We start from the raw sequence: 14,465 nt of genomic DNA, 5'->3' as shown, positions 1-14,465 counted from the left end.
ATTTATGCACATGAGTATGTCAATATAGCACGTTAGTATAGCAATGGAAATGAGGAATAGTAATTTAGGAAGTGTGTAAGTTAAAGACCGTCTGGCTAAAATACTTACAGAATGAGCACACTCAAATTGAACATGGCCCCGGCGTTTGGAACATCACACGGGGCTGGAGATTTAGAAGCTGTTACCTCTTGAGCGCAACTTCACGCATAAGCCTTTCTACATATCGCGACATCCATCCATGGATGTGTTCACGGTCTGAAGTGGTTGAAGTGCCCAAGATATTTGAGGTAGGTAAAGACAAGTTGTCGCTAAAGGAACCTTGTGCTCTATCCAGATGGCTGTAAGCGTATCTCGAGTCCTCATATGTCCAGGGCCCATGTATTCGCGATCGCACAGGCTTTCAAATAGACACAGGCGCCAGTCACTGCTTTCTTGCCTTGCCAGTACCAGAGACTATATTATTGGGGTTAATGCCGTCACTCGGATTCAGTGCCACCAGTACTTAATCTCATGGCACTAGTCGCAGGCTTATGGCTGTGATACTTGTCACTGGACATATGTACCGAGCCCAAAACACGGACAAGGTATGTTAAAGCACTAAGATATCTCAAGGTGTTTGCGGCGACCCTGCTTGCTCTAAATATTGAGATTACGCTGTTGTGAAAGATTACTGGACCCAAAGAGACTATTCAGTCGGTCACTTCCGCGTGGTAACTAGACCTGCATTGCCAAGAACTGCGAGTGGTCAGCCTTAACCAACGGCCCTGAAGATTTCGGGAACATGAAAACTCTTTCGTAACAAAATCACTAGATATTGGTATATTACAGTTCGCGGGTCAGTTCATGCGCGGTGGACCCATCGCACGGTCCATCTATGACCGCATTCTCCATATAAAATTTTGACCGCAAGGGAAAAAAGGAATAAGAGAGATATAGGGCCAATGCCCTATTCATCTCCAGCAGATGTATTTAAGATCGTTCGGAAGCCCAGGTTTTAATCTCTGAACCCTCCCCGGAGAGTGAAAATTCACTCGTTATTGGCACATTCATGTTTATTGGATGATAGAATTGAGAATGCCATTCATGCCCGGGCTCCTTCACGACACTCACTAACGACAGTGCTCACAGACAGAATTAATTATCAGGGCATCCACTCGCTTCGCATCCAGGAACGATCAATCCCGGCACACGGCAAATATCATTGACCCAGATAATATCTCCAGCTTTATACTTCCCGCCATCATTCCTGCTGGGAACACTCCGACTGGTTAGGTACGGAACCTCCTTCACCCAATCAATTCTATCCTGCCCCACCTGCGACCATAAATTTGTACGCACAGCTTCTATGATGATCGACCACTTCCCTTTCTGCAAATTATTTGTCGAAATTGTGTCCATCTACATTGTTTTCGAATTGGTCTCTGAGTCGCTGAAATTCTTTTGAATTTGCCTCTTTCTTTGTCGTTGCTTCATGTTCTATTGTGATCCGTCGCTGATTGTTCGATTAGGTCCTTTATTCCGAGGTTTTATAAATATACCTCGAACTATATTAATGAATACATGTTGTTTGTTGTTTGTATCATGTCGAGTGCCTTAAATGTTGTCATGCCTTTTTTTCAAATACTCAATCGTTGAATCCCTCGGGAGTTGATGGTGGGGTATATCCACGGTAGACCTGTCATCGAGACTGCATCTCCTAGATTCAGGAATAATATTGGATCGTACGCCTGGTTCCCTCTCGCGGAAGCTTTGAAAACAATGGACCTGGAGAGGCTACGCGAAATCGAAATGATCGACCCCACCCCGCTGCCACCTTGGAGATCCGAGGCACTTTCAAAATTCGAAATTGAGCCGGACAAGGAGATCGCCATAGAACGAGCAGAGGCAGCAAGAGCCGCCTCAGACATTGTCGTCTACTCAGACGCCTCGGGACGCCAAGGCCACCTGGGCGCAGCAGCGACGGCACTCAATGACAGCACGAGGAGGGCCGTAAATATGCTATTCCTGTTCAAAACTTCATTCATACTGCAAAGGCAGCTCCAAGCTCATCTTTTTAGGAGATTTAGTAAATGTGCTTTCTTATGATAACGTTGTATTTCATAGTACAGGGAGTCAAGATACATGTCTTTTTGCCTGTAATTACTTGACATCTGATGAGTCCTCAGATACCCTCTTCACCCTCCTTAGCCAAGTCGCCAGATCAAAGATGCCGTCACTCAAGTCATTGACATTCCCGACAAATTTAAAAACATAACCAAAGTCATCCACGGGCTCATTGCCGTCAATATAGTTGATGCGACACGGATCGGCCCGATAATTATCCGTTTCATAGCTGGCAAGCCTCTCCCCATGCTCTTCTGTCTCGACATGATAGACAGCCCCATAAACAACCTTTTCTGGGGCATCTAGGAGAGCTGGATACTGGCCCCATAGCTTGCATTCGTAGCCTGTAATGGTGGCAGGTCGAAGTTGTGGTATTGTTTCCAGGCCAAGGACATCGCGGAGCATAGTGGGATCAGACAGGGTGCCGTAGAAAAAATGAGGCCCAGTAGGCGCAACAAATGGATCTTTATAAGATGGTGGCCGCTCGGGTCGAAAAGAATAGCCAGGAGGAGCAGACCTCAGCTTCATGACGAACGGGGAGACTTTCGAGCTTGGATCTTCGGGCGGAGGAGGTGGAGGTGGAGGGACACAGCCAGCGGCTCCCTCATTTGCTTGGTTGTCAGACATTTTTTCGATTGACAGCCAAGAGGGCGTCTCTATAGGGCGGAGGTGAGAAACAACTGGAGGATGATGAAATATCAATAGAATCTTCGACCTTTTCAACTCGGTGTTTGTGTTTCTATAGCTGCCCAGTGCGTGTATTATATAACCGCCGCCAAGCCACCCACTTGGTGACGGCGCCCGCGTACATAATAGTGCCCGAACATGGTTCGTTTCCTTAGGCGCCGGCCCCATCGTTAATTGAATAGGCGACAAGTGAACAGTGGATAGTACTTTACTAGAAGGCCCACCCAGGCGACTTACTAGTTTCGAACAGAAGGTCTTGGTATCGCTTGATTCGCAATAGTCAGCCGCTCGCGGTACAGAATAAAACTATTGAGAAGTTGTTATTGAACAGGGCGTTTATTTCGTAACAAGATAGTCTATCTCCATGGTTTGGAAGTAGATTTAAACCAGGTTGTGGCCTGGTGGCATTCGCGAATTTCCAGCATTTTTCTCAGGTGCTCCAAACAGCTGCTCTATTTGTCATTATTACTCTCCATCTCCCTAGCCTCCTTGACGAGGATATTTTGCACCATATTGGCTGTGAAAGGAAACAAATATACGCTTCCATTATAATGGCACGAAAGTCTGCACCTCCGCCGCCGCCGCCTCCGCCACCACCTTCCTCGATGCGTGCTTCCAGTAAGGAAACTTCTTCCCAGCAGCCATTTCGCTCACGCTTATAACACAAAGCAGCAAAGAAATCTGCAAAACCTGCGGCCGCTTCGCACCCCACTGGGAGCTTTGAGATTAGGGTAGAGGTTGAATTTCTTTTGAGTCCCCGTAGCACGAACAGTGTTGAGACTATCCGTGAGTTTTCTAGGATGGTTGCTGCATCTTACAACAACTACCTTACAAGAGTCGCTCCTGGACATCATCCTAAGATGCACAATGCAATCGATGAAGCATATCTTGGGCCGCAATTTGCTGAGTGGTCTCTTGACTCTGACTCAACGATCGAGATGCCAAATCGTGGGGGCGCACCGTGTAAGTGCCGACTGAACACTTCCTTCTCTAGTCTTTGGGCCATATGGTCAGCTAACAGCACATCTTCTAGGGGGGTTGGAGAGCATCTCCCCAATATTCCGAGTCCACGAAAACTCCACCTGGCGCCAGCACATTGAGTTTCTCTGGAACTTTCTGAGAACCGATTTCCAGGTCAACGCCAATACTAGCTGTGGCACTCATGTGAATCTTTCACGGGCAGGTGGTTATAGCATCGCCGACCTGAAGAAGATCTGTCAAAGCATTATTCATTTTGAACCCGCATTTGAGGCCCTGTTGCCTGAGGACCGATTATCAAACGAATACGCGCGAAGTAATTGGCTAGACAATACAAACTTTGGTCATCAAAATTTGTCTCGAAAGCAGAGTATTGCCGCAATTCAACGTGCTTCCAGCATGAGAGAATTGGTTCTCCTCATGAATCCGAATCATGACAAGATGTTTGGATGGAATTTCCTTTATCTTCTGAACAGCCCCAATGGAACCATTGAGTTCCGGAGGGGCGCAGCCTGCACGTCGGCACAGCAAGTTTTCGTCTATATTGAGATCGCCATGTCATTCATCGAAGCGGCCATTCAGCTGGGCACCATGGAAAATCTTGAAAGGGTACCGGGCACTGTTGGTAGTCTCAAGCGGTTCATCAGCGCTGCACGCCTCCCGAACAATGTTCCTGGATTATACGACTCAAGATATCTATCCTTGTTTTTTGGCAACAAGAGCGATAGCACATTCCGCGAACCAAAGCCGCTGGGAAGGCTCTCGGCCTATCAGCTTAGTAAATTAAGGAAAAAGAAGGAAGACGACAAGAAGCAGAACGTAGCAATGGTGAAGATGCTGCGTGAGCCATACTGGAGCTAGTTTCCTAACTTTCTGAAATATACGTATAGGGACGGTGGATCTGGGAGACCGAAACGACCACTTCCGTCTCCAGCTGACCAGGTAATAGGAATGTTGTTTATTTGTCTACTTTCATGCTTTCATGCTTTGATTTTGTTCTTTTGGCTCGCGTTTCATTCTGCCTACGGGCCTTGTGACCACTTTTCCGTTGTGAACAAAAGATCATTTCATATACTTCTGATTATTGGAGGGCGCCCTAAAGCTGCTTCCTAGCCCTTTTGATATGAAGCGAGAAGATTTTTTCTATGTTGAGGAAGTTATCAAAACTTTGGTCTGTAGTTTCTTCGTAGGACTGCCAGTTTCGTCGAATGAAAGCTATCAACTCGGCAAAGAACTCCTCAATATGATTCAAGTCTGGTGAATATGGAGGCAAGAAGATCAGCTTTACTTGGGCATCTGAACCCGTCTGTTCTATTCGTTCCGAGGGATGGTAAGATGCATTATCCATGACTAACACAGATTTGGGCTCGGGCCATCTCCCACTATGTTCTAGAAACTGTGCAATAAAATCCTCAAACACAGACGCATCGGTTGAGCCTTGAAAGACTCGAGACAGAGCAACGCCATCTTGGGCATAAGCAGGCAGTATCTGATACCGCTTATCACGATGGAATTTGGACACGTGTACTGGTGCCCCACCTAATGGAGGCCAGCCCGTTCGCGTCAAGCCTATTCTTTTGTCACATCCAGACTCATTCACATACACAAGGTTGGCTTTTCAAGCAGATGGTCGCACAAAGGATGGACGCACAAAGCCTTGAATATGTCTGGACTGATGCTACGGGTTTGCCCATCTTTATTAATCATTGAAAGATTCCAGTGCATCGTCCAGCAGGAACTTGGGTTAACGTAAATAGGCTATGAATAACTGAATCTTCCTGCATCATCCATGCGCCACACTGTCCTAGCTCCCACTCGGACACTCACGTATTATATCTCAGCTCTCCAAAACCACCTTAAGTAATATTTGGCCTGGCCATGGATTTACTTTATATTGGAGTGGTACGAGTGGTAAAATTTTATTGCTAATACTCGGTGCCCAGTCCTGCAGCCCGCTTAGCCATCTTGACATAACGCATACTATATTAGTGTATGCACATTTATAGGATAGTGGAGCTCATATCTACCCTTGGGGGAGTGGTTGAGTCTGCTCCAATATCCACCTTCGGGTGATCAGACTCCCGAACTGCATGTTAGTTTAGTAACTTAGTTGATCCCAGCACTAGATACAGTTCTAAATGCCGATCTGTAACGTATGTTGTCATTAGCCATGCTGGATCAGTAGCGCTCTAAAGGTAGGCCATACTTCGTATGGTAAACCGGATCAACTCGGGATACCCGGTTGCGCAGGGCAGTATACCATTCACTTTTTAAGGTATTCAAATATGCTAAGCAGCAGCGATAGTGCAAATGAAACATTTTGCCAGGAAGAGTTGTATACATCTCTTGGCGAATGGTTTGACCTCAGGAGTTGGGTTATGGGGTTTTCCTCGAGATTATTATCATCTTGCTGGTCTATATGAGGCCTATGCACACCGCTAACGATCGTCAAATTTCGGGATACTGAGCCACTAAAAGCATTCTTTCCAGCTGAAGTAGGGCAAAATCTGTGAATCTCTAGTTAAAAACTTTGTTGTGACCGGGGAGGTTCAGTCAGCCACAACATTACGGGGATGTGACGGACAAATCAATAAATTGAGTTGTCTCTTGGAGACTCTACTCGCAGACCGCTTCACTAGCTGCTACGACGATCTGAACCAGATGTTTATTACCGCTAAGTCTTAGTGCAGCTGCATTTTTCAAAGCCTAGCGTGGCGCATGCACAAGCCGAAGCTTTAGGTGGATCAACAGGCAGGATATCGCTGTACACATGCCGAAGTAGGCCTATATAGGATACCACATACTAATTTTATGACCCCAAATTAATGTCCCAGTTTTTATTGTACAGAATCCTAGCATGTCTGCCCATGCCTCACCGGCTAGCCGTTGTTTGCAATGGAGCTGCGGCCGACTCGTCATCGTCTTTGAGCTAAATGACCCACAGCAGGTAGCTTGGACAAAAAAATACCCTTCAAGACAATATTAATATCCTGGAGGCCTTCTCGAAGGATGGAGGAACTTCTTGAAAGGTCCAGCCGACCCCATTAGCCAACGATGCACGTGCAGAAGGCTCCCCTTTAACTGCTTACGTCGTGGCGCATGACGCTGATTTTGGCGAGAAGGAAGCAGTAAGTGATCAAACCCGGTACTGTGAAGCCATCAATGCTCATATAGATATAGATCCATGTTTTTATCTCAATGCACAGAGCCAATTTTCCGAAAAAGTCAAGCTTTCCGACGGGTCTTGGCAGACGATATCTATCGAAGGTCTTCCCAGCGGTAGACTACCTGATGCCACATCTCGTTTGAGTGGAAGCTCATTCGAGGGACAAGATTGGAATCCAGACGGGTCCCTGTGGGTATATTATGCCACGTGAGTAGGAGTCTTTGCGACTGGACCGTTAGCTTGTCTAATAACTTCACAAAAACAGTACCACTGGCACTACAGCAAAGATCATCGAAGTTCGACGGACGCCTAGTAGCCCTTGTAAAATCGAAAATATACTACCTCCACAAGCTATAGCGCTTCCCGGATCGGCGATTTCCAACTTCATCGACCGGGCCTCTATTGACATCTATCTCCAGGACCACCAAAAGATACCAGGAAGGGGAAAAATCGGGAAAATAGCTGGACTAGTGAGTGAGATCCCTGCACTTACTTATAGACTAGCACTGATCATTCTCTAGATGCGGGTGTGGTCATTGGTGGTGACAAAGTACAAGTCAACACCCCGATCGTGACCTTCAACTATGCCGGGAAAAAACCTGTACTCGTGGTGGATAACAACAATCCCCGTATGATCCAGGACTATGTCGGTGGTGCTGTAACCGCTGTAGAGAAGCTCTATCCAGACTCCTGGCTAGGGGTAATTCACCATGGAACCCCTATTCTCTTTTATAGGTCTCTTAGTCCGGTTGGAGCAATTGAGACAAAGGTCCTCAATGGGAGTGGCTGGGAACAAGGTGCTACCGTATTCGAATGAGCAACTGATGGTAGATGGTTGGATGGATGAATTCATTTACGCTGACTCCTGGTCGAAGCAATACGCAGCCTACCACTGCTATCTATATTTATCTTCCTATGTACATGTATTGTGTATCAATTCCTGAGTGAACTTAGAGCCTCGCCGAGGCCAGCCGTCATCTCGGTGCCGTCTTTGTATTCATGCTGCCCTCATGGCGCGCGGCTTTGAAACCGTTGCGATGCTTTAGCGAAGCCGAAGACAGCCTCAACTGTCTTGGTCCGTGAAGCACTGTCAATCTTACTTCTTCCTTCTTTTCCTGGTCCCCCTAACATGGTCGATATACTGCTGAAAGCGTCGCCAGCATTTCCTCGGAGCTCTCTCCTTAGCCCTCCCAATCTTGGACAGTCTAACAGCACGCGGTGTACACTTTCCTGCTCGCCACAGACGCATAGGTCGTCCTCGGGGAATCTAAAAGCCTTGGCAAATGTTGACAGCCAGGACGGTCCAGAACGCAGCTGCGTTAGTAAGTACGCTCGATTTCTAGGAAGAGAGCCGTAAATTCGTCTGGTGTACTTGGCCGGCTGTGTGTTATCAACCTGACGTAGATGGGCGTCGGTGCTCCGCCTTGTTCCACTATTTCTTCCACTGGGCGTGCCTGATGTGTGCTCTCACGTGATATCAAGCAGCATGTTGGAAATACAAATATGGTCACCCAATCATAAATTATCCATAATTGAACTTACTAATAAAGAGAGGTTTGGCTTGGCTGTGCACAAATGCCAAGAGCTAAATGTTTCACAGCCTGTAGCTATACCCAATGAGAAGCCGCCGTACTTCAGCTCGGCGGTCTGTGCAGTCAGCGCGCCGGCCCGCAGGATTCTCACCCGGTTCTCACCCCGATTCTCACCCCGTCTATTGCGCACTCACCCTTCTCACCCCTGGTCGCACGACGCTAAAGCGGCGCTTCCCCATTTCTCATCCTATTGATTGCACTGGTGATATAAACATGTGCCATGAGAGTCCTTTTCCGTTTCAAATCAAGTACATACGACCATAGGGTGTGGAGAACAGGGCTTCCCGTCCGCTCAGCCGTACTTAAGCCACACGCCGGCAGGTTAGTAGTTGGGTGGGTGACCACCAGCGAATCCCTGCTGTTGTATGTTTTCATTTTTTTTATTTTCTTTGCACTCATCATTGCCAGATTCGCCTTCGCCTGGGCAGTGATTCACTTGCCTAATAGTTCAACGATCAAGTTTTGATAGACTGGTAAGTAACCAAGAAAGCTCTTTCTTATATTTTGAGCTTCCTGGGTCCTATTTAGCGTTGTAGAAGTTGATCAGAAGTACCACCGAATAAGCTACATAATCCGAATCAATCGAAACGACATTTAACCCATTAACGCGGTCTTGTAACACGATTATGAATGAGTTTCATATTCAACAAGCCTCGTCCATCATGGAAACACTACAGCCGGGCCACAGAGATAATCTAAAGGGACCTAAAATCTTTATTCTCTTAATCTTTCTAGCTCTCTTTCTAGATACCTGGCCCATTCCAATGCCTCATTCAAACCCACCTTTACATACAACCAAGCAGACAAGCCTTGGCGACTTTAATTACGAATATCTAGAGTGTCTCCTTGCTAGAGCTGTAGATAAACTGGCTGACGCATAGTGTTCTCAATGCGGAGTAGGTGGAACCAGTGGACCATCCCATTTTAAATGGTTTCTTAAGATTTCATCACTTGGAGTATCATCGATTGAATAGATGATGCCACTGCTCCACTCCGTATATCTATTGGCAGGATCATTTGCGCGTCACTGGTTCCTTGTAACGCAACGATCTACATTCATTGCGAAGTTCCAAGCCTCGTCGACTGATGCCTAGCTCGAATTCATGCCATTCTGACTTCACGCCCTGGTGTGATGGATTCGGGCATTCCCCTGCCGAGACAAATAGTCTTTGTAGCCCGATAGTAGTCGAACGTGATTAGAATATAGGATAGGCCATTGGTGAGTGTTCATCGGAAAGCTACTACCCCGGATGGCGGATGGCTGGTTGCAGTTATTCCGAAAAGGGTAATATTATCACTGATCTCTTAGCCTTGTAATCGGAGTGGGTCCTCGTCGATTGTAACATGGATTTGATCGGATCAAATTACTTATGAGTTGTTTTCATTTTATATTTTCATTGCTCTTGGGATCAAGTCAACGAGATATCCAACCCTCCTACTCCTCAGCCCATTTCACATTCCCAGAGATCCAACAACCCTCAATATCTTCATTAGTCCCTCTAAATTGCACCTCGATCTGCGACGGTTTCCCCATGCTCCATCCTTGTCGAACGAGAATAGGTCGCTTGACATCGGACGACACAGACTTGTCGCTCAAAAGACCGAATGCGAGGGCAGCTGCAGCAATACCAGTGGCTGGATCTTCCACATACCCAACTGATTTTGGAAACTGACGTGCATCGACAATTTGATCTTTGTTATCAATGAAGGCATAAGGATAAAACCCGGTGGAATTTATCTTTTCGCATATGTCACGAAGCAGGTCAAAGTCCGGCTTGAGATTGTTAAGGATGGCTTGACTCTTCAAAGGGATCAACGTTTTTGTCCGAGACGTGCAGGCATTCTGCACCTTTGATAGCGGTGCCAGATCACCTGTTGCAATACCGAGACAGGACACAATCTCCTGGACAATATCACCACTCAGGTTTTCACATGAACCGGCCGGTTGGGAGACGAGGACCCGCGATGTCGACGTACTTTCATCCTTGAGTACTCGCGCTTCAACCTTCCCAGATCTGGTCGAGAGCAAAAGTCCGTCGGTTGAAGGCAACTTTCCAAGTTGATCCATCAACCAAATTGCACCGACGGTAGCATGCCCACACATCTCCATCTCGTGATTCGGAACCCAGTATCTCATGGTGAACTGACAACCATCCTGCCACCCAGCATCTCCTGACAAGACAAATCCGCATTCATGTCCACTCTCCTTAGCCAGTGCCTGCATCTGCAAGTCATCGAGACCTTCGGCGTTGAGGAAGATGGTGGTTGGATTTCCACCTGATTTCGCTGGGTCTCGCGAGTATGGGAAGACTGAGAGATTGTAAGAGCGCATGTTGTCCATTGTGTAAGGTTTGATTAACCTTGCAGATGACCAAGAGCTGGGCATATGTACGTGCGTGGGGTGAGTCACCGCGGCGAATGCTTATATTGCCGTACCTCTCGGAATCTCTTGGCGCAACTCGGCGTGCAGTAATGCCTTGGCGATAGAGAAGCACTCTTGGCTTGCAGCTTGGTTGAACAGTAGACCTTTTATAGCAATCACCATGAAGTGATTTTGAAGAAGAGAATTCGAAGAGCTGTCATTTCTTCTCGTTCGCACTGCTAATTTGACAGTCATCGCGAATGGTCCCTAGTAGAGCGTATCCGCTTATTCGCGTCGAATCGTTAAATGTCTCTTTACTTGAAATTGTGTTATTCGCAGTCAATCTGAATGGGTTCGTAAACTCGGTATTGCCAATAATTGAAAGCGCACGTTATTGGCGACGCTCAACGGCACCGAAGATACATTGATCGTTACAAGAAGCGGCCACAAGAAGCGGTCAGCGAGCTCTGCCAAATATCGATCTCTTGACTATCATAAACATCCCCAACCTCTTCAATAACAAACATGGCCCATGTTCTAATACCGATCGACAGCGTACGCACGCGTCGCATAGAGCAAAACAAGTTCCCACTTCCCGGCCATGAAAACTTTGAGACACCGCCTCGTTTGATTCTCGCAATCTGCAAGCGGGTCCCACATGTCTAAGACAAAACGACTTCGAGAACTTGTTCCAAGCCGTGGCTCAGCCGCAACGAACCGGTTGGAATAATGCCAACGGCTTATACTCGGTATTTGTCCGACGCAGTCCACCTTCAATTTTTTTTTTTCCTTTTTTTACAAATAAAAAAAGATCTGCCTTCATCCGGCAACCGCGCGACCGCGACCGCGACCGCGACCGCGATCGATTGAGAACGCTCTCTTTCTGATTGGACGCATCGGAGTTCGCCGGGATGTTTCTTGGTGTTAGTTCAACGTAGTTTTCCCGAGGTGGTTTTCCGTTGGACCCTGATTTGCCCCTCTTATTGGGGTGATCGTGAGGATGGCCCGTGTGTGCTTTGCATTCTTATTGGGGCATGGGCATGGGTGAGCCACGAGGGAGGCCTTCCGCATTGGGATTTGGGTTGGATCGTTCGCCGTACGGAAAACGATGACGCGAGGACTTTTGAATTTAACCCATAGTCATCGCTGGTTTAGGTTGCATAGGTCGTTGTGTAGCTTTGGCAGGCGGGGGGGCCGAAAAATGTACCCCTGGCTAAACCGCTGGGCCATGTCAGGTACACAAGACAAGCATATTATTTCAGAGCAATGACATCGGTCAGGTTGCATTGCCGAACGCCTGGAGACAGTGGCACATTATGTGGGGGAAATGAACCTCTGGATGAGGGAAGCCGATCAGGCCTACGAGAGACGAGGAACCGTATGTAGACGAGATACTATTGAAGCAACGCTAATCATGCCTTGATCATTCATAAATGCACGGAGATTAAGTAACAGGGATATTTACACATGTCCAGACGATCATGACTTCGTGATGTCGATGGAGAATTCGGGGACCCAGAAGGTAACGTTGGAGTCTGAGTAGAAGGCCTCGGTACCGAAGGAGAACACTCCCAGGTAATCAGAGCTTGATGGGTAGAGGTAGCCCGAAAGGGAGTAGAGATCGGTGATCAGCTGGTTAATATCACCAACGAAGCGCTCCGTTGTGTCGGCCGCGATCCAAGTGAAGACGTGCTGATTTGCCGAGTTGTTACCAGCCCAAAGAGTGCTAAAGAAGGTCAGTGGATGTCAGAAGAAGCGGCGCAAAGAACTACTCACAAGTCCGTGCCGTTCAGTTCCCTGCTGGTGACCTTGGATCCAATGGGGTCGGTAGCAACGCCGAATTTGGCAAACCAGATCATGACTTCGTACTTGGCGGCAGAACTGTTTTGAGCGGTGACCTTGTCGCTGTCGAAGAACATATCAATGGCGACGTTCGTGTTGAGGGTCTCGGCGGTTAGTGTGGATTCGACGGTGGTTTCAACGGGCTCGTTGCCCACGCCGTAGGTCCAATGTAAATCGAGGTCGAGCGACTCCATTTCGCCCAATTCGACGGGTAGGATACCGTCGACCATGATATTAGGGTAAGCGTGCACGGGCTGAGTCTCCGGGCCCGCCTCATATTTCCAGGTGACGGAGAACTGAGGAGCGGAGTATTTCGTGGGGTAGGTTTCGTTATTGTTGGTGGTCACCTAGGCAATGTGAATAAGCTGATTTGGGGACCGAAGTACCAAGTACTTACGTTCATACACAATGCGCCGACCGTAGTAGAGAGGAGACCCCATTGATTGGGGTTAACTGTGGATGTCAGTCTCCGATAGCCGATCACGGTCGCAGACAAGAACGTTTGACTCACGTGTGTAGAGTTGGCCATCGGACGGTGGTGAGATACCGTATGAGTCCTGGCAGTACATCGAGTTGGTGATTCCGTTGTTGCTGGTGCTTCCATCCGCCCCCGAACCACCTCCTGTGCTTCCCCCAGTCGATCCACCGCCGCTGCTATCACTGTCGCCGGAGAACAGCGGAGCCTGACCGGTGGCTGATCGGTGCGCATCGATTCCAAAGAGTGCGCCTAGACTTCCTCCGATCGGGATAACCAGCAGACTGGCGTTCACGAGTAATTTAAGCGCCATGATTTGGAGGGATGTAAGAACGAGAGATTGTCGGAACCAGGAGCGTGGAGTAACGATCAGGCCTCGCGACAGTCAGCAGGAAAAAAAAGTACAGAGGGTTTCAATGGATCCCATGTTATCCGGGATAACCGAAAGGGGCTTAGACGCAGGTACTAAAGCGGGAGCATAGACCTAGTGGTACGATCATAAAAATGGTACCTGACGAGTCCATCCCGTTGGCCCGATAACCCCCGGTGGAGTCAATTTGACCCGCCACCAACGCTTTTGCCCTCTGTTCCCCTATTAATCTCTTTTCTTGCCCCCCTGCGTTGCACTCCGAAGTGGAGGGTCTGGAGCTGAACCAGTCACATCCGCTTGACCGGCTGTTTTCCTCCACAACGCTGCTAGTGTGGTTGGAAACCCTGTCATGACCCTGACCAGAGAGACCCTATCACATCGCCATTCCTCTTTCCGTCGAAAAATAGTAACTTCCGGCAGTGGGCCGTGTTCCAGTTCCAACCCAGGTACACACCGTCGTAGTTCCTCTCGCCACACGGTCTCTTTTTTTCTTCGTTCCTAGGACGTCCTGTGCATGTACTGTGCATGATGACGCAAACGGGGCGCGTTGTCTAGCCTTTGGGTGGAGAGGAGATGAAATTCTATTAATACTCTTGGCAGCAACGCACATATCCATATCACACACCTCCGCCTCAGGGTTTTACCGATTGGCCCATAGCACTAAACCAAAAGAAAACCCAGATCGGCCACTACCTTTTGATAAGCATGTGCACGCGTAGTGGCCAAGCCTCCTCTCCCGCCTCTCTCTTACTTCCTTGCTCTCTCTCATCCTAGCTTCTCCGGGGGCTATACACTCGTTTTTTCTTGCTACTGGGCTCTGCGTTGCTGGACCAACCTTCGATGATCCTCTCGCCTTGAGTCCTCTTTTTCTTTCTATACCTTCTCCTTCT

The 14,465-nt window shown here is 48.0% G+C and overlaps 6 protein-coding genes across 6 annotated transcripts; 2 read left to right on the top strand and 4 right to left on the bottom strand.

Annotated features, from left to right (window-relative positions):
- Positions 1-2,139: 2,139 nt before the first annotated feature.
- On the bottom strand, positions 2,140-2,730 carry N7443_009001 (gamma-glutamylcyclotransferase family protein; the record flags this gene model as incomplete). Its single annotated transcript, XM_056889057.1, has 1 exon — positions 2,140-2,730. One exon carries the CDS (start codon positions 2,728-2,730, stop codon positions 2,140-2,142), a length of 591 nt encoding a protein of 196 aa, XP_056738359.1.
- A 920-nt stretch (positions 2,731-3,650) lies between these two features.
- N7443_009000 (uncharacterized protein) lies at positions 3,651-4,629 on the top strand (the record flags this gene model as incomplete). Its single annotated transcript, XM_056889056.1, has 2 exons — positions 3,651-3,753; positions 3,824-4,629. The coding sequence occupies 2 exons, from the start codon at positions 3,651-3,653 to the stop codon at positions 4,627-4,629; spliced, it is 909 nt and encodes a 302-aa protein (XP_056738358.1).
- A 1,996-nt stretch (positions 4,630-6,625) lies between these two features.
- Positions 6,626-7,751, top strand: N7443_008999 (Peptidase M20; the record flags this gene model as incomplete). The annotated part of the gene is made up of 5 exons (XM_056889055.1): positions 6,626-6,715; positions 6,804-6,896; positions 6,975-7,141; positions 7,200-7,408; positions 7,456-7,751. The coding sequence occupies 5 exons, from the start codon at positions 6,626-6,628 to the stop codon at positions 7,749-7,751; spliced, it is 855 nt and encodes a 284-aa protein (XP_056738357.1).
- Positions 7,752-7,942: 191 nt separating this feature from the next.
- N7443_008998 (Methyltransferase type 12) lies at positions 7,943-8,422 on the bottom strand (the record flags this gene model as incomplete). Its single annotated transcript, XM_056889054.1, has 2 exons — positions 7,943-8,378; positions 8,406-8,422. 2 exons carry the CDS (start codon positions 8,420-8,422, stop codon positions 7,943-7,945), a joined length of 453 nt encoding a protein of 150 aa, XP_056738356.1.
- Positions 8,423-9,961: 1,539 nt separating this feature from the next.
- On the bottom strand, positions 9,962-10,867 carry N7443_008997 (PhzF family phenazine biosynthesis protein; the record flags this gene model as incomplete). The annotated part of the gene is made up of 1 exon (XM_056889053.1): positions 9,962-10,867. The coding sequence occupies one exon, from the start codon at positions 10,865-10,867 to the stop codon at positions 9,962-9,964; it is 906 nt and encodes a 301-aa protein (XP_056738355.1).
- Positions 10,868-12,367: 1,500 nt separating this feature from the next.
- On the bottom strand, positions 12,368-13,518 carry N7443_008996 (glycoside hydrolase family 12 protein; the record flags this gene model as incomplete). The annotated part of the gene is made up of 4 exons (XM_056889052.1): positions 12,368-12,614; positions 12,665-13,077; positions 13,128-13,183; positions 13,242-13,518. The coding sequence occupies 4 exons, from the start codon at positions 13,516-13,518 to the stop codon at positions 12,368-12,370; spliced, it is 993 nt and encodes a 330-aa protein (XP_056738354.1).
- Positions 13,519-14,465: the final 947 nt, after the last annotated feature.

This window comes from Penicillium atrosanguineum (genome assembly GCF_028827265.1).
Source record: "Penicillium atrosanguineum strain IBT 20685 chromosome Unknown utg000007l_segment0_segment0, whole genome shotgun sequence".
NCBI lineage: Eukaryota > Fungi > Ascomycota > Eurotiomycetes > Eurotiales > Aspergillaceae > Penicillium > Penicillium atrosanguineum.
The sequence above is the reverse complement of the archived record's forward strand: the minus strand, read 5'-3'. Positions and strand labels throughout refer to the sequence as shown.